This window comes from Scyliorhinus torazame, chromosome 12, assembly GCF_047496885.1.
Source record: "Scyliorhinus torazame isolate Kashiwa2021f chromosome 12, sScyTor2.1, whole genome shotgun sequence".
In the NCBI taxonomy this organism is placed as follows: Eukaryota; Metazoa; Chordata; class Chondrichthyes; order Carcharhiniformes; family Scyliorhinidae; genus Scyliorhinus; species Scyliorhinus torazame.
In genome coordinates, this window is record NC_092718.1 from 161143518 (window position 1) to 161162235 (window position 18718).

The 18718-nt window shown below is 46.9% G+C and overlaps 1 protein-coding gene across 1 annotated transcript in view; it reads right to left on the reverse strand.

Moving 5' to 3' along the window:
• Positions 1–5993: 5993 nt before the first annotated feature.
• Positions 5994–18718, reverse strand: part of clip2 (CAP-GLY domain containing linker protein 2) — a 114046-nt gene continuing 101321 nt past the window's right edge. The window contains 1 exon segment of the mRNA XM_072469292.1: positions 5994–12856. Coding sequence (XP_072325393.1) covers positions 12845–12856 — 12 coding nt within the window. The 3' untranslated portion in view covers positions 5994–12844.

The following is an 18718-nucleotide window of genomic DNA, read 5'->3' on the forward strand; positions in this document are numbered from 1 at the left end:
CCTGTGACATCATCGGGGGCAGCACCCCTCTTTCCCTTGCCTCATTGAACATCCTCATCAACACCGGCCCCAATATCCCGGAGAACTTTTTATAAAACTCCACTGGGTACCCGTCCGGCCCCGGGGCCTTACCCGGCTGCATGGCGTTCAAACCCTCCACTATCTCTTCCAACCCGATCGGGGCCCCCAGCCCTTCTACCAGCTCCCCGTCCACCTTTGGGAAATTCAACCCCCCCAAGAAGTGCCTCATCCTCTCCGGCCCCATAGGGGGTTCCAACCTGTACAGCCTACTGTAGAATAAGCCTAAACGCCTTATTCATCCCTGCTGAATCTCAAACCAGGTTCCCATCTCCATCATTTACTTTCCCTATCTCCCTGGCTGCCTCCTTCCTTCTAAGCTGCTGTGCAAGCATTTTGCTGGCCTTCTCGCCACGCTCATAGATCGCCCCCCCTCGCCTTTCTCAGCTGCTCCACCGCCCTCCCTGTGGTTAACAAGCCGAACTCCGCCTGTAGCCTCCGCTGTTCCCTTAAAAGCCCTGCCTCTGGGGCCTCCGCATACCTCCTATCGATCTGTAGTATCTCCTTTACCAGTCGGTCCATCTCTGCCCTGTCCACCTTCTCCCTCTGACCACCGCCTTCAGTGCTTCCCAGACCACCGCTGCTGAAATTTCCCCCGTGACCTGCAGCCTCCGCCCTCAACCTCCTCTCTGTCCCTTATCCCAAGTCCCTCCCTCGTCAGAAGAACAATTACCCCCCCCTCCTTCCCCCTAGTAACAACACTTCCGTGAGCTAGCCCGCCCAGCTAGCTTGATGGCCCCCATCCCTGGCGCTGGATAGTCTCCCACCTATTGTTCCCTCCCCACCTTCCCCCCACTCATACAAACATACTCCAACATCAAACAATCCCCACACAATTGCCTGGTAGAAAAACACCAAGATCTAAACAAGCACACCTCCATCCCCCAACAGTGCAAATGAAAACCTTAACTCACTCAGCTCTACCGGTGGTCCCAAATCAATGCAAAACGAAAAACGCGAAACCTTTTTAAAAAAAGAACAGAAAAACAAAACAAAACAAAAAAACAAGAACGCTGCAGCAAAGTTCAAAAGTTCTCAGTCCACCACCAGTCCTTTCCTTTTGGCGAAGTCCAGCGCGTCCTCAGGCGACTCAAAATAAAAGTGCTGTTCCGCGTGCGTGACCCAGAGACGGGCCGGATACAACAGTCCGAACTTCACCTTTTTCTTAAAAAGGATCGACCTAATCTTGTTGAAGCCTGCTCTTCACCTGGCCACCTCCACACTCAGATCTTGGTAAACCCGCAGGATACTATTGTCCCACTTACAGCTCCGTGTCTGCTTGGCCCACTGTAGAATGCGTTCCTTATCCAAGTACCTGTGGAATCTCACCACCATTGCCCTCAGGGAGTCTCCCAATCGCGGCTTCCTCGCGAGTGCTCTGTGAGCCCTGTCCACCTCCAAGGGCCGGGAGAATGCCCCATCCCCCAGCAGCTTCTCAAACATGTCTGCGATGTATGCCGCAGCGTCCGCTCCTTTGGACCTCTCTGGGAGCCCAACGATTCTCAAGTTCTGCCGGCGGGACCTATTCTCTAGGTCCTCCACCTTCTCCAGGAGCTTCTTCTGCTGGTCTCTCAGCATCCCCACCTCCAACTCCACCGCAGTTTGATGTTCCTCCTGCTCAGCCAGCGACTTTTCTATCTTCTGGATTGCCCGATCTTGGGCGTCCAATCGAAGCTCCAGCCGCTCAATTGACTCTTTTATCGGGTCCAAGCAGTCCAGTTTCTGCTTAGCAAAGCCTTCCTGAATAACTTGCATCAGCTGCTCCGTTGACCGCTAGGTCGACAAACCAGAGGCCCGGTCCTCCGCCATGCTATCTCCCGCTGCAGCTTCAACCCAAGCCTTCTCTGTCTGTTTCTGCCTTTACGAGCATTTCTAGTCCTTCTCTCAATGCACCGATGTGGGAATTCAGTACACAATTGCCTCTGTCTTCAGTTTTACAATTCAAGTCCAGTAGAAAATCAGGGGGAAAAGTCCGACCAGAGCGGGAGCCACCAAATGTGCGACTTACTCCTTCATAGCCGCCACCGGAAGTCACGTTTTGCTTTCTGACCGTCTTGCTCCTACTCTGTAGAGCTCCATGGCATAAAGTCACGTGTACATAAAAGCACTCAAGATTCCTCCTACAGTCCAAAGATGTGCAGGCTGGGTGGATTGGCCAAGCTAAGTTGTCCCTTAGTGTCCAAATGGTTAGGTGGGGTTATTGGATTACGGGGATCGGGTGGAGGCGTGGGATTAAGTCGGGTGTTCTTTCTAAGGGCCGGTGCAGACTCGATGGGCTGAATGGCCTCCTTCTGCACTATAAAATTCCATGATTGCATAAATATAACTTGTAGGCACAGTCCACACCTAGTCTATTATTCATTGCCACACCAGATGATCTCGGTGTTGATATTGGCACCCAGATACCATCTTGAGTCGAGAAACCTAAACCTAACCACACCCAAAAGATTAATTTGTCCCCACACTGCTGCTGAACTCCACATTGCTGTTGGCAATTCAGTTTCAAAATTGCACCATCAATGCTAGTTTGTAATTTAACTCTCCTCAGTCAGTCCGAGCAGGTGCCCCTGGTAACTGGGCGCTCTCCTCAGTTATGCTGCACTGGTTCTACTGCTAACCGGACACTCTCAGGACACTCACTCAGGCTGTGCTGGTTCTACTGGTAACCAGACACTCCCCTGAGTCACGCCGTACCTTGACATTCTCCTCAATCAGCTTGTGCTAGTTCAACTGGTAACCAAACACTCTTCTGTGTCAGGCTGTGCTAGTCATACTGGCAACCAGACACTCTCCTGTGTCAGGCTCTGTTAGTTCAACTGGTAACCAACCACTCTCCTGAGTCAGGCTGTGCTAGTTATCCAGATAACAGGACACTCTCCTGGGTCAGGCTGTGCTAGTTCAACTGGTACCAAACACTCTCCTGGGTCAGGCTGTGCTAGTTCTACTGGTGACCAGACAACTCTCCTGAGTCAGACTCTGCTAGTCATACAGATAACTGGACACTCTCCTGGGTCAGGCTGTTCTAGTTCAGCTGGTATCAAACACTTTCCAGTGCCAGGCTTTGCTAGTTATACAGGTAACTACGCACTCTCCTCAGTCAGGCTCTGCTAGTTATAGAGGTAACTGGATATTCTCCTAAGTCAAGCTCTGCTAGTTATACAGGTAACCAGACACTCTCCTCAGTCAGGCTGTGCTAGTTATACAGGGAACCAGACACTCTCCTAAGTCAGGCTGTGCTAGTTATACAGACAACCGGACACTCTCCTCAGTCAGGCTGTGCTAGTTACACCGGTAACCGGACACTCTCCTCAATCGGGCTCTGCTAGTTATACAGGTAACTAGACACTCTCCTCAGTCATGCTCTGCTAGTTATGCAGGTAACCAGACACTCTCCTGAGTCAGGCTGTGCTAGTTATACAGGTAACCAGACACTCTCCTCAGTCAGGTTCTGCTAGTTATAGAGGTAACTGGACATTCTCCTCAGTCAAGCTCTGCTAGTTATACAGGTAACCAGACACTCTCCTCAGTCAGGCTGTGCTATACAGGGAACCAGACACTCTCCTAAGTCAGGCTGTGCTACTTATACAGACAACCGGACACTCTCGTCAGTCAGGCTGTGCTAGTTACACTGGTAACCGGACACTCTCCTCAATCAGGCTCTGCTAGTTATACAGGTAACTAGACACTCTCCTCAGTCATGCTCTGCTAGTTATGCAGGTAACCAGGCACTCTCCTGAGTCAGGCTGTGCTAGTTATACAGGTAACCAGACACTCTCCTCAGTCAAGCTCTGCTAGTTATACAGGTAATCAGACACTGTCCTCAGTCAGGCTGTGCTAGTTGTACAGGTAACCACTCTCCTCAGTCATGCTCTGCTAGTTATGCAGGTAACCAGACACTCTCCTGAGTCAGGCTGTGCTAGTTACACAGGTAACCAGACACTCTCCTCAGTCAAGCTCTGCTAGTTATACAGGTAACCAGACACTCTCCTCAGTCAGGCTGTGCTAGTTATACAGGTAACCAGACACTTTCCTCAGTCAGGTTGTACTCGTACTGTTCTGTCATTTATTTATATTGCAGATTATTTCATACATTCTTCAAGACGGTGACATTTTTGGTATTTAAACTTTTTGGCCTGTGCTCATTTTTTAAATGTTCCGAATATTTCTGCAAACCCTAGGCCTTATCCTCAGCCTTCTGTGCTTCTCTTCATTTAGGCGATTCTCAAATTTGAAACCTCTAGTTGGTTTCAGAATGCAGGTCGTTCATGCGAATGAACAACGGCAGCACTCCAAGCACTGATCCCTGTGGAACACCACCTCCCCCTAGTCTGAGACAGCGAGCGGGATTCTCCAGTCCGCCAGCCACGTTTTCCTGGGCTGCACGCCCTCGCCGGTGGAGGGATTCTCTAATCCTGCCACCCCAATGGGATTTCCCATTGTGGCCACCCCATGCCGCCGGGAAACCCGCGGGCGTGGGTGCGCTGCTGGCGCAACGGAGAATCCTGCCTGTGGTGATATGCATAGACACATTAATGTATACAGTCATCTATTAATGCATATAGACATCTGTATGACCTCCAACCAGCAGGTGGCAATAGAGATACACCATGTGGTGCCAGAGATACGGCAGTTAACAGTAAGTTGTACTGGATGACAGTCGCATGAGAAGTAGTTCCAGGAGAATTCAATTATTTGTTACCATTTGTATCATAGTGCATCAGTTATCTTGCAACGTGTTCATTTGTCACAAAGTATATTACTAGTCAAAGTACTAGATGTTCTGTGTGCACCATTACCACGGCCACAACACAGAACATAACACCACCGGCGGAGAATCCCGCGGAGCATCTGTGAGCATGACTCTCAACCTCCCAGCCTTCATTCCTCGCTTCAGGTCCATACAATATCATTGATTCTAATGGAGCAGCTTATTTATGGGATTTTCACCAAAACTATTTGGGTAAATTTTGTGATGGTCCACTCTAGGTGGGAGCCTTAACTGGTGGGACAATGGGTCACAGAATCAGCTCTCTCACGCAATTGTCCTGTATCTGTCAAGCAAGGAATCTGAATTTCCAAATTGGAAGGTTAAATGGCGATCCGATCGAAGTCTTCAAGATATTAACAGGAAAAGACAGGGAAGATATAGATAAACTGTTTCCACTGGTTGGAGATTCTAGAGCTAGGGATGGCATGGTCCTTGTGGGAGAAAACCAGAGCACATGGAGGAAACCCATGCAGATACGGGGAGAACGTGCAAACCCCACATTGTCAGTCGCCCAAAGCTGGAATTGAACCCGGGTTCCTGCCGCTGTGAGGCAGCAGTGCTAACCATTGTCCCACGTGTCACCTCTGCAGGGTTTTAACCAGTTAAACAGGGGTACTACATTTGGAATTTATAAGTCTTGGTTTTTTTGCCCAACCTGTGACTAAGATTCGTAGATTTAGAGAATGAGAACTCTGGAAGGAGTTTGCATCGAGAGGAAACTACGCAGTAGTTTGATTTGGAGATTCCCAAGTACTGGTTTTCTAAGCATATCGGACACAGGTCAAAAGACTTTGCTGCCGTTGATCAGCTGCTAATGGAACATGCATATTTGTTTTGTTCCATTCCATTGTAATCAAAGATGTCAGTGTTGAAGAGAGGGTAAATGGGGCAGGATGTCCTTTTATTAATAAAGGTAAAGTTGTCATAGTCCCAGATGAGCATTGGCTGCTTTCCCCTTTGAGGGGGAGAGCTGACTGGTGGTGATTTAAGCTGAGAGTCACCACACCTCAGGTAAGGGCAAGGTTGAGAAGGTGGGGCCTTCATTAATAACCTCAGCCGGTACGGGAATTGAACCCTCGCTGCTGGCCTCGCTCAGCATCACGAATCAGCTGTCCAACTGAGCTAAAAACCCACTAAATAAAACAGCCAAAGAAAACAGGATTGATTTTATTTTGAAAACAAGGTTAACACATGTACATCTTCATGCAGTTCACTGTAATGGGGAGAGCATTAGCCACAACTGAGTGTTAAAGATTAAATATTCACAACCAGATCCACACATTAAGACAACAAGGAGAATTCTGTTTGGGACTGACGATAATCTGCATCACAAGTATCGGCAAAGTACAATGGGGCCATTTCATATTTCTTATGCACAGTGTGGAAGTCTGGTGGGCTAAGCTGTTTCGCCTGCACTGTACCCATACAGATGAGGAATATTGCCAATCCATGTTGCACCTCTGAGCACCATCAACAGCCCATTTCCTCAATTCATGGAAAGTGCTCCAGGCAGAAGCAGAAGTGGACTGGTTATCTATATAGCCACCTAGGGATCAAATGCTGAATGCAGTTTTATTTATTACTGTGCAACTGTAATCCCTTTTGGAAGTTTAGTTATAATAGTTTTCTCACGTAACCTCAATATAAGACTGTTTAAGATTGTAACACCAGAATATGTGCATGGGGGTTGGGGGAGCGGCCACATTATAGGTGTAAATTGATGAGCTACATAGAGTGCAGGCTGAAACTCACCGTCCTGTGTATGTTGCGAAAGCATGTCAGCACCGGTTTGCCCTTCTGACCTGTTCGAAGAGCAGAATCGAGATTGGAGTGCCAGGTAGGGGGACATTGCTTCAAACTCCCTTCCCTCGTCTTCTGGCTTGCCAATCTCAACCTCAATCCAAAGTTCCAGGTGGGTAGATCCTCACAGTAAAGTGTATGTGCAGTTGGGGGAAGGCTGCTGGGGGGGGAAGGGGGCGGGGTTTGCACTGCTTGGGGGGGGGGGGGGGGGCTGGGGGCTGGTGCACATTGGCCAGTTCCTGCTCTGTGCCTCTGAGAGCTAGCTGGGAGAGGCCCTTTGGCAAGGCCCAAGATGGCTGCCACAGAGCTGTAGCTTGGCAAGACTCAATTGGGAGGAAAATAAATTGAGGTTGAGGCAGTGGGGAAAGGGAAGAGAAAGATTTCAGACCCTTACTTAAAGAAGGAAAATCTGGAAAGCTCATATCCATACGCCAGGACACACTCTGAAACAAAATGGCTGAAAAGCCACCGTGGTTACATTTACATCAAAGAGTGACCAAATCAGTAGTCGACCATTTCAAACTGTACACAACCCATTTGCTGTTTCCTTTTATTGTTAGCGAGGTAAACAGAATGACCCAAAACAGAATAGAATCGTATGTTTCATTCTGGCCACAATTTTGTTCAGGAATGGATCCTTGGGAATAATGAAACTTCTTCAGTTTCCTGTTGAGGCAGAGACAGAATCAACAGACCAACTCCACTTGACCCAGGCCACAGAACTAAGAATCAAACCAACCTGTACCAGCTCACTATGTCACCCAATAACCTCTCCCATCAGGCCTTTACTTACACCCTGCACATTGTTATGTTAGTTAATTATAGAGAATGGAATAATCACTTAACAGCCTGATTTTATTCAGTTTTATATACACATATATATCTATGCATATGTGGGAAGGTGACAGTTAGAATGAGAGGAAATTGCATCCAGTTCCTTAGTGTTTTGTACCACCAAGGGGAACAGCAAGGGAATAATAAGATGGACAAGTAGAGGCCAGTTAATGAGGACAGGTTATTCGGGTGTAAAAGAAACATGAGCCGTTTCCCTCACAGTTCAGTTACCTTGCTAATGTGACAGTTACAAGGCCTACTGAGGTTAGTGCACTGTATTTTATTATGGTTAACTATTACACATTTCAACCGGAAAGGCAACCAAAATAAATGTTGCACTTCACGTACCAATGTACACCTTCATTATCAAACAAAACCTACATAACATCCCATTCACCGAGGGCTACAGTTTTCAAGGAAACATGTTGAAGCCAAATTATGGCCAGGATTTAAATTATAGATAAGATTTCCAAGTTCTTGGTGTTTAGTTAAATATCCGCATTTCAATAATTTGGAGTTAATTTACAGTCGATGCTCTGGCTAGACTCATGGGTAACAGTGACAGTTACATGTGACCCTAAGTTGCACCAAGCTCCCAGGACCCTCCAGTACCTTCTTAAAAATTCATTCAAAGGATGTGAGCGTCGTTGGCTCGGCCAGCATTCTTTACCCATCCCTAATTGCCCTCGAGAAGGTGATGGTGAGCTGCCTTCTTGAACTCCTGCAGACCCTGTAGTGTAGGTATACCCACATTGCTGTTAGGGAGTTCCAGGATTTTGACCCAGCGACAATGAATGAACGGCGATATATTTCCAAATCAGGATGGAGAAGCTTGGAGGGGAACCTCCAGGTGGTGGTGTTGCCAGGTATCTGCTGCTCTTGTCCTTCTAGGTGGTAGAGGTCGTGGGTTTAAGAGGTCATGTGGTCGTGGGTTTGGAAAGCGCAGTTGAAGGAAACGTTCACCTCAGGAGATGTCGACGGTGATTAAAAGAAATTGATAGGGTGGATAAAAAGAAATTATTTTTTCTGGTGAGGGAAGTCCAGAACAAAGAGGCATAACCTTGATTTTCAAGCTGGGCCATTCAGGTTAGAGTTCAAGAAGCACCTTTTCACATAAAGGGTAGGGGAGATCTGTAATTCACTCCAACAATAGACGTTTGAGACTCGAGTAATTTAACATTTCAAATCTGAGATTCAACCAATTAACAATTTCCAATCTTAATTTTTTTTTTTTTGAAAGCTATTACTTTTCCAATTCTGTTTTTGACTGAATAGAGTTCAAAATCCTCATTAAAGAAGTCCACACCAAAGATTTTTCATCCCGACGTGTGTACATTGTAGCAATTTGCCACAGGGAATATTTTCCATGTATTATGTCCTGCGCTGTCCAGGTGTGTGGAATGAGGGGTGGGGGCGAACACGGCAAAACCAGAAGAGGCAGATTCACTGCCATGTCCTTCAATGAGTTTCCAATCGCTGTCACACTGTTGGGAAGGAAGGACGTAGAGAGCAGGTATTCAGCCATTCCAGGCAAGGTACATGATTGATCAGCATTTTGTGCAGCCAGGAAAGGTTAGGTGTGAGGGAGGGCATGGGAGCATCGCTGGAAGTCAGGGCAGGTATAGGAGGTATGTCACCTCTGGAGATCAAGGGAAGATACCTAGCAAAAGGGGCGCGGAGGGGAAGGAAAGCAAGAAGAAGGCACTTGGTAGAATTTTAAAAAAGGTTCAAATATATTTTCATAAATGGGCAATCTTTCGCAGGTGGCCAGTCTGAGGCCAAGATTTTCCACAAATCCTGCCCCGAATGAGATTTCGAAAATGCCATGCTGGTGTAGTCGATGCATTCTTTTGAGGTTAGGTCTGAGGCATCTTTCTGGAGGCAGAGTAAAGGGAGCTTTACTCTCTGTCTAAGGGGTTGGGGTGCTTGATGCTATGACTACAATACAACGTGGCCCAAAAGGAAAGAGTTGAGTTTCCTCCAAGATTAATACTACCCACCCCAACGAGCACAAAACCCACACAGAAAAAGACAATACTTCCTAAACAAAAATAAATACAAAAAAAGTTTGTCTCTATTTTATAAATAATACTGACATAGTACTCCTTTCAAATAAAATTAAATAACTGCATAGTATGGCGACGCAGCATCGATATACCTTACTCCGTTGGGGGGGGGGGGGGGGGGGGGGGGGGGGGGGGGGGAAGAGACTGCCAGCGTGCAGTCCCATAGCTTGTAATTAATTAAAAATGTGTCAGTGTGCGCAGCACATTCCCCGTTGAGGCTGGAGCTACGCAAGTGCCCGATATTAATATATAACATACAAAACACAAATCACATTTTAGCAGGGAAAGGATCAGCTATCATCAGCAGAGTGGAGGCCTGTTACTAGAGGAAACTTGTATCTATAGGAAGCCTATTGTTCCCCCCACCCCCCAATAACTCAAACCACATATTTAGATGGATGTTTGTGTTGGTGTTGTACAATGAAAATTCCTCCACAGTAACAGCACCAGTACTCCTAGGCCAGGTAGAATATCTCCGCATGGCTCACTCAGAGGCCGTGAATAAGAGGATTGAGGGTTCAGGTCCAGTTCAAGAAATTTGAGCATATGGCCTGGGCTGTCTCTCCAGTGCGGCACTAAGGAAGCACTGCACTGTTGGAGATACTGTTTTTCAAGATGATGTTAGGCTGAGGGCCCTAGCTAACCTGTTCAGATGCTTGTAAAAGATCCCAGGCCACTATTTGCTGTGGCTTTCTTAGCATCAAAATCTCAAAATCCTTCCCTCAGTCAATCGCAAAGCAGATCAACCTGACTATTTACCGCATTGCTGCATGCGAGATGGTGCTATGTGCAGTTGAACTGCCCTGCTTGCCTACAAACACATGGCGCCTATATTTCAAAAGCATTTAATCGGCAGTGAAGCACTTCAGACAGGTAGGGCACTGCATAAATATGTTTTACATAGAGTTAGATAATGCATAAGCAGTACCACTTTCATCCGAGTCAGAAGATTGCAGCAGCAAGTCCCACTGAGCGTTGCATTGCACTGTCGGACACGCTGAATTTTGGATGAAACATTAAATCAAAGTTGCTTTCTTGGGTGGGCACAGAATGATCCACAGAAATGGTGTTCCCACCTCCTCCTGGACTGGTCAATATTTACTCTCTCAACATAAACTTTCAAAAGATGCTCTGGCCATTAGCTTAATGCTGTTTGTGGGATCTTGCTGTGCGCAAGGTCTTGTTGTGCTTTGTACATTCCAACAGTAACTGAAATTCAAGAAGCATTTAAGTGGCTGTAAAGCGCGTTTGGGATGCCCCGGTGTATTTTTGGATATACCGGTATGATGGACGTAGAAATTGGTAGATATTATATTTTATATCTGTTGCTGTAATGGTTTTAAAAGCCCGAGTAAGGTATATATTTATTACAGTAATATTATTGAAGAACCTAGGTTAAGATATTCAGACTGTGTGTCTGCTAAAGCTGGAACTAAGCAGTCATAAAAGGTGAGGCCATGATTGATTCTAACCATTTACCTGTTTACATATAGAGGGCCAATAGGATATTGTTATAATTGCTGGCAATTCCCTGGAGAGTAGGTAATTGATGCGAGGTTGTATTTAGTCCTAGCTAAGCAGGTGATATCTTAGTGGGGTACAGATGATCCAATTAATGGGAGGAACCAGGTCTGTCTGTAGTTTTGCAGTTTGTCATAGGATTTGAGTCTGACAAGACAGAAGGATTTTAAGTTGTGATCTTAAGTTAAGATTTTAAGAAGTGTACTGGTTCTGCTCCTGAAAGAGTCTCTCCCTCCAAATGTCTCTATACAACTAAGCAAGTCATCGGTTTGTTAACTTAATTTAGAAGTGTCATTTGAACTGTATTAGGTTGCTTAATTGGAATTAGTAGCAGGTATAGATAGTAAGTTCACATTTTTCCTTTTATTTAAGAACTGTTTAACTGATAACCGTAAATTGCCTCACGGCGCCGAGGACCCGGGTTCGATCCCGGCCCCGGGTCTCTTTCCGTGTGGAGTTTGCACATTCTCCACGTATCTGGGTGGGTCTCACCCCCAGAACCCCAAGGTGTGCAGGTGAGGTGGACTGGCCACGCTAAATTGCCCCTTAATTGGAAAATAAAATTGGGTACTCTAAATTAACTTTTTTTTAAACTGATCATTGTAAAGCTATTCTGCGGAATTCTCCATCAGCGGGACTCTCCGCTTCGCGGGCAGCGCACCCTCGCCCACGGGTCTCCTGACAGATTGGAATGACCTCACTGGGAAACCCCATTGGCCGGCTGCTGGAACGGAGAATCCGGCTGCCGGCGAGGATGCACCGCCCCGGAAAACGGGGCTGACGGGATGGAGAATCGCGCCCAGTTTCTTTGATGTTAATGTGATTAATTCTGTGTTGAAAGTTTATGTCAACATAAGAGACAGCTACTGGTCAGTGTCATTGCTCCTAGGGGTGAAGTATCCTTTCCTCACAGTTTTACAAATTTAAACAATTGTTTGGCGCTCTCGTCCCGTACCTAAAAGTCGGGGTCTGGTCTGGGATCCTAACACCAGTTTTGTGGAGAGTAGCACTCTATCCCAACTTACACACTACCTCAGGTCCAAGCACCCAAAACACTAAGTTGCTTTGTTTGCAGTTTGTGTACACAGCTGCAAAAACTTCACTTTTGCAAACCCAAGAACGGGCAGGAAGGTATTTGGCAGTTTGGGCTGATGTAACCGGAGGTGAAAAGCAGTATTTGGGAGCTGATCGGTATAGTTCACTGTCCCTCCCAGAAATCCTGGGCAGTTGTGAGACTCAAACCCAACTGATTACTCCCCCTCATATTAGAAAGCTGGGGAACGCCGATCGATGGGAATCTCCTGCATTACGAGGAAGATGGTGACCGACAAGGGACTTCCACCTGAACGAGTATGGATGTTAAGCGGTTTTGCCCTCTGATTTTAAAAACTACTGATGCAAACTCCATGAAACAAAATGTTTCTTCTTGAAGCCTCGTGTCATCTACTGCTCCGTCCCTCAAGAGAAAAGAAAAACAAATTGTGAGTAAACCAGGACAATGGAGTATGTTGCGGGAACACCCCGGCTGTTGTTTCACATGTTTGACTTCAGCATCGTGAATGAACATAAAAAAAAACTGGCCGTTGAAAAATGCCTGAGTTCTGTGGTATTGTCCCCCTCCTAATATGGGATGACACGAGGGCTTTAACTCCAAGCTTCATTATTGATCGAATGCAGTAAAATAAACAAGAGGCTTCCTCTTGGTGCAGCTTTTAGCCGTCCGCAAAAAGCCATATGCCAATCCGCTGCCTCGTCCTATTCGCCAACATCTCCTGCATCAGTGCTGGACCTGCGAGGTTGTGGAGATTGGGGGAGGAGAGAGAGAGAGAGAGAGAGAGAGAGAGAGAGAGGTATGAAACAAGAAACACGCTGGGAAAGGAATGCACCATCTCTAGAGTTGCAAGTTCAGATGAAAATGTACTTAATTTCAATGGCAGACAGTCAACAAGCCAGCACTTCCTGCTCGAGCTAAAATGACTTGGTCAGTAGGTCCCTGTGCCTTAAATCATAGGAGCTGTGCAGAGTATATCCCTGAAGAGGGGTGCGGTGCGATTATTTTTCCTTCCCCCTTCTGGGGGATCTGGGTGTCACTGGCGCGGCCCCATGTTTGTTGCCCTTTGAACTGTGCAGTTTGCTGGGTCATTTCAGAGGAGAACTGAAGAGGCAACCGCATTACTGTGGGTCTGGGGTCAAAGGTAAGGGTGGCAGATTTTCTTCCCTAAAGGACTGTGGGATATTTTCTTTGCAACAATCGATGATAGTTTCATGACTGAGGCTAACTTTCGATTCACGACTTTTTAATTAATTGAATTTAAATCCCACCAGCTGTCGTGATAGGGTTCAAACCCGTGTCCCCCCCGGAGCTTTACCCCGGAGCCCCTGGATTACTAGTCCAGTGACATGACCAGGACAACACCGTAACTCCCTACCCTGTAAGGGAGAGGGTAGTTGGTCTAGGTGTGGTACAGACGTCTCGCTGCTATAGTCTGGAGAAAGAGCCCCTGTCTAGTCCCAATTAGAGATGTGTGTTTAAGAGGGGGTCGGGGGATAGGCTGGGGTATCTTTACAAGAGAGTAAAAGCTGACGTTAAATTGCACAGTTTTACTTTCTAAGCACATCACTCCTGGCAAACCGCTGGACTGGATAATCTTTAAGATTAGCATGCTCTGGAGAAAGAATGGGAGCAGAAATCTTCATCACTCCACGGACCAAGTGTCAGCTCCTGCTCCCCTCCCCACTCTGAGACCATGGACTGGGTAATATGCAAATCAATGGTTGCTCATGTGTTATGACAGGGATCCCTCATGCCATCTAGTGTCGGTGACTTAGTACTGGCCTGTCACCCACAAGTAATTTTTTTAAAGCATATCTTCACACACACATACACACACACACACAAACAGTTTTCCCTTTGGGGAATAGTGGGGAAGTGGTGGATTCACAAGCTGTTTATCAGCCCATTCAACCGTGTAATGAACGCTCTTTCCCTGGCCAACAAGCCCTGGCTTTGGACTCGAACCCGGAGCTACTGGTCCAGAGTTAGGGACATTACCGTTGCCTCACAAGGCCTCCATTCCCACAGTCCTACAGCACCTCTGTGGCAAATGGTCAAACTACCTGGCTGCCGCCTCAAGCCTTACTTAGAGCTGCGGAGACTCGGAGCCAAGTGACCTCAGAGCTAGGCTCCATTTCCCCTCTCGGAAGTTATGCCAAGATTTTCTTCCAGATCTCTGAATACTGTACCCTCCACGCCCCTCCTAGATATTTCCCCCACCCCTACATCGCCTTCATTCAGTCTTGAATACTCTCCAACTTTCACCACTCAGAATGTTGCCAACCAGTGACCTCTCCCACGCACAGGTCCACATGCGAGTTGGTCAGCTCTCCAGGAATTAAAGATTAATTTCCAGACACTCCGGTGCATTAGACAAAATTGTGCGTTTTTCTTTGTTTTCTCACTTTCTTCCAGTAGCTTAAAATATTAAGGGAACAATAATAGTGGGAGGAACTGCTGTCTGACTGACAGACAAGATCACGCAATTGAGTGACCAATGCAGGGAGAGGGAGGCCAAAGTCATGCAACCTTCAGGAATATCGCCTTGCATTGGCTATAAGATGCTTATCCTTGTGACCTTCTCCACATTCACTCTCCCATCCACTGTCTCTTCAAACACCAGCGTGCTCTCGTTTCTGTGGCCTTCATGCACCAATTGGTGACAATGCCACTTTGAACTCCACCCCCTTCCCCCACCGCCATCACAAATCATTTTGTCCCCTCCACCCCACCTCTACCATGTTCCCACTTTCTTAACCCCTGTTTTTTCCCTCCCTCTTCCTCGCTACTTATTGTCTATTTTTCTGGAAGGTGCTCAGAAACATGGAGCTCAAACATGCCTCACTAGCATATTCCCTCAGGAGGAAATTAGGCGCTTTCCACTGTTGTGGTGTGAAGGGCGTCTGATGAGATGGACACACCATTTAAATGGCAGTCCAGCAGTTGATAGAACAAACTATTAGGGAACTCATAGGGAGGATGCCGCAACGTGAAAGCCCTCGAGCCATTTGGAGGTGTTTTCCTTCAGTTCTGGTGCGCTAAGTAGTGAAATCATTTACTTTATTCCCTCACACATAGACACACACATAGACACACACATAGACAGACAGAGACACACACACACACGCTGCAGACAGGCACACACACACACAGATGCACACACACAGGCAGACAGACACACACACACAGGCCGCAGACACACACACACACAGGCCGCAGACACACACACACACAGGCCGCAGACACACACACACACACACACACACACACACACACACACACACACACACACACACAGGCCACAGACAGACACACACACACACAGGCCGCAGACAGACAGACACACACACACGCAGACAAACACACACGCAGACAAACAGACACACAAACAAACAGGCACACAAACAAACAGGCACACAAACAACACACAAGCACACACATAGAGACACACAGACGCTCACACACAGATGCACATACACAGACGCACACACATACACACAGATTTGAAATTGCCTCCCCCGACACACATTCTGCTGGTGGTAGCTTCTTTCCAATGGAAGATGCTACAGCAACTCAGGAGAAATCACTAGCATATATCACGCCCCTCATGGCCTCACCCTCTGTCTCTGTAACCTCCTCCAGATCTTTATGCTTCTCCCATTGAGCATCCTGATGTTAACTCAGTTTCCCAGGCTTTTATGCTCTGAATTCCCTCCCTAAACTCCACCTCTCCACCTTGTCTACTACTCCTGTTGCATGCTCCTTCAAACCTTCCTCTTTAACCAGACTTTAGGCTACCTGCCCTGATGTCTCCTTATAGTGGCTAAGTGTTAAATTGTGTTTGTCGATGCTCCAGTGAAGCGTCTTGGAATTTTTACACTATTAATAGGTGCTATATAAATGCAATGTGTTGTCGCAACGCTGGATGTTTTCTCAGATGTTTGTCAGGGTTTCAATGACACTGCATGGAAATGGAGGTTCCTGGGTGATTGACGAGCCAGCGTTGGCTGCACCCACCAACCAGCCTTTCCTGCAGACACTGGCACCCGCCATGGTATTTAGCAGGTGGGCGTGTCAGTCCTCTCAGGGTGGGAATCAGCAAGGACTCGGGAGGCAGGTGGAGAGTTGTGCCATCTGCCGTGAGAGTACCTGTGGCTATCGCGAAGGGCTGGCACGTGCAGTCGTGTCGAGCGGTGATCTGAAGCTTTGGTGTTGTTCCCTGCAAACAAGCTGCAATGTTCAATGACACAATTCGCAAGCAGGGGCCTTGGGGTTCTGGGCTGGTAATTCACTTGCCTGCAAACTCATAGCTGAATGTAAAGATTTATTTTGCTGCTTCTTCAACCTTGGAAAAGACCTCAAATCATTCGAGGCGATTTCTTAATCTCTCTAATGGCTGTCCAAACCTTTGTTGTCTACTATTGTAACAACCACCTTTAATTGTCCTCACTACTTTCAATGAACCTTGTTATATTATAACAGTGAGTACATTTCAATGAGTTGCAGGGAATTGCCATGATTTCAACAGAATAGGAAAGATAATGGTTAAAACAAGTTTCGCGAAGCTCCAAAGCAGATGCCAGCTCTGCAAACACGTAATCAGCAGAGATTGTTCCTGCACCGCTTGCAAAAGTAAAGTTGCCAAGTCCCAGATGACCATAGGCTGCTTTCCCCTTTGTGGGGGAGATGTTGACTGGTGGTGATTTAACCTGAGGTTCACCACTCCTTGGGTGAGGGGCAAGGTTGAGAAGGCGAGGCCCTAATGAATAACCTTAGCCGGTCTGGGAATTGAACCCACCGCTGCTGGCCTCGCACTGCACCACGGACCAGCAGTCCAGAAATCTGAGGCTAAACCGGCCCCCTGCACCGCTGGTCAGAATATAAAGAATGGCAGGGAATGACTGAAAGGTAAATCAGGAGAAATAAATTAAGAGTGTGAGAGGAAGCGAGCTAGAAATGAAAAAACAGATAGCAAAACTAAGGCTCTGTCTCTGATGGCGTGTGAAATTAATAACAAAGTGAATGAACCAGTAGCGCACATCGAAGTAAATAAATATGGTCTGATAGCCAATACGCAGACATGGCTGCAGGAAGACAAGGATTAGATCCTGAATATTGAGGGGTAGATGACATTGAAGACGAATAGGAAACTCGGTAACGGTGGAGGAGGAGCACTGTTAATCAAGGATGCCATTTGTACCACAGTCAGAGGTGACGTTGGTTCAGGAAATGAGCATGTGGAATTGGTTTGGGTGGAGATGAGGAATAGTCGGGGAAAGAAGTCGCTTGTGGGAATGGTCTGCAGGCCCCCTAACAATAAACACAATGTAGGGCAAAGTGTACAAGAAGACACATTGGGTGGTTGCAATAAAGGGACGACAATAATCATGAGTGATTTTAATCTACATAAGCTGGAAAAATCAGATTGGCAGTGAGGAGTTCATAGAATGCTTTTGAGATAGTTTCTTCGAGCAGCACATTCTGGAACTAACTAGAGAGCAGGTTATATTGGACTTGGTATTGAGTAATGTGACGGGATTAATTAATGACCTCAGAGTAAAGGCACCGACCACAATAGGAGTCCAAAGATGTGCAGGTTAGGTGGATTGGCCATGATCAATGCGCGGGTTGTGGGAATAGGGCAGGGGGTGGGCCTAGGAAAGTGCTCTTTTGGAGGGTTGGAACAGACTCGATGGGCCGAATAGCCTTCTTCTGCACTGTAGGGATTCTATGCATTCTATAGATGTTTGAATTGTACATCCAGTTTGAAAGGGAGAAAAGTGGGACTAAGACTAGTTTTTTAAAACTTAAATAAGGGCAACCATGTGGGCATGAAAGCTGAGCTCGTTGAAGTAGAGTCGCCGGCCCCTCGAGCCACCTCTTCCATTCAATAAGATCATGGTTGATCTGTTTGTGTTTCGAATTCCACATTCCAATCCACCCCCGATAACCTTTGATTCCCTTGCCGAACAAGAATATCTATCTCTGCCTTAAAAGTATTCACCGCGGACGGGGAGGGGAGGGGGGGGGGGGGGCTCACTGCTGCCTTCTGAGGCAGAGTTCCAAAGTTGCACAACTGTCGGAATGGAAAAAAAATTCTCCTCATCACAGCCCTAAAAGGCAGACCCCTAATTTTAAAACAGTGCCCCCCCTAATTCTGGACTCACCCACAGAGGAAACATCCTTTCCACATCCACTTTGTCAAGACTGTTCAGGATTTTATTTACTTCAATCAAGTCAACCGTCATTCTTCTAACTCCAGTGGAAACAAGCCCAGTCTGTCCAACCTTTCCTCAAAAGACAGCCCACTTATTCCTGGTATCCATCAAGTAAACCTCCTCTGAACCACCTCCAACGCATTGACATCCTTCTTTGAATAAGGAGACCAAAAACTGCACACAGTATTTGAGATATGGTCTAAACAATGCCCTGTATAACTGAAGCATAACGTGTTTACTTTTATGTTCAATTCCTCTCATAATAAAGGATAATATTCCATTAACCTTCTTTGTTATTTGCTGCACCTGATGCTAACATTTTGTGACTCATGCACTAGAATACCCACTGTGTCGCCATGCCGCCAAAATTCCAACCCAT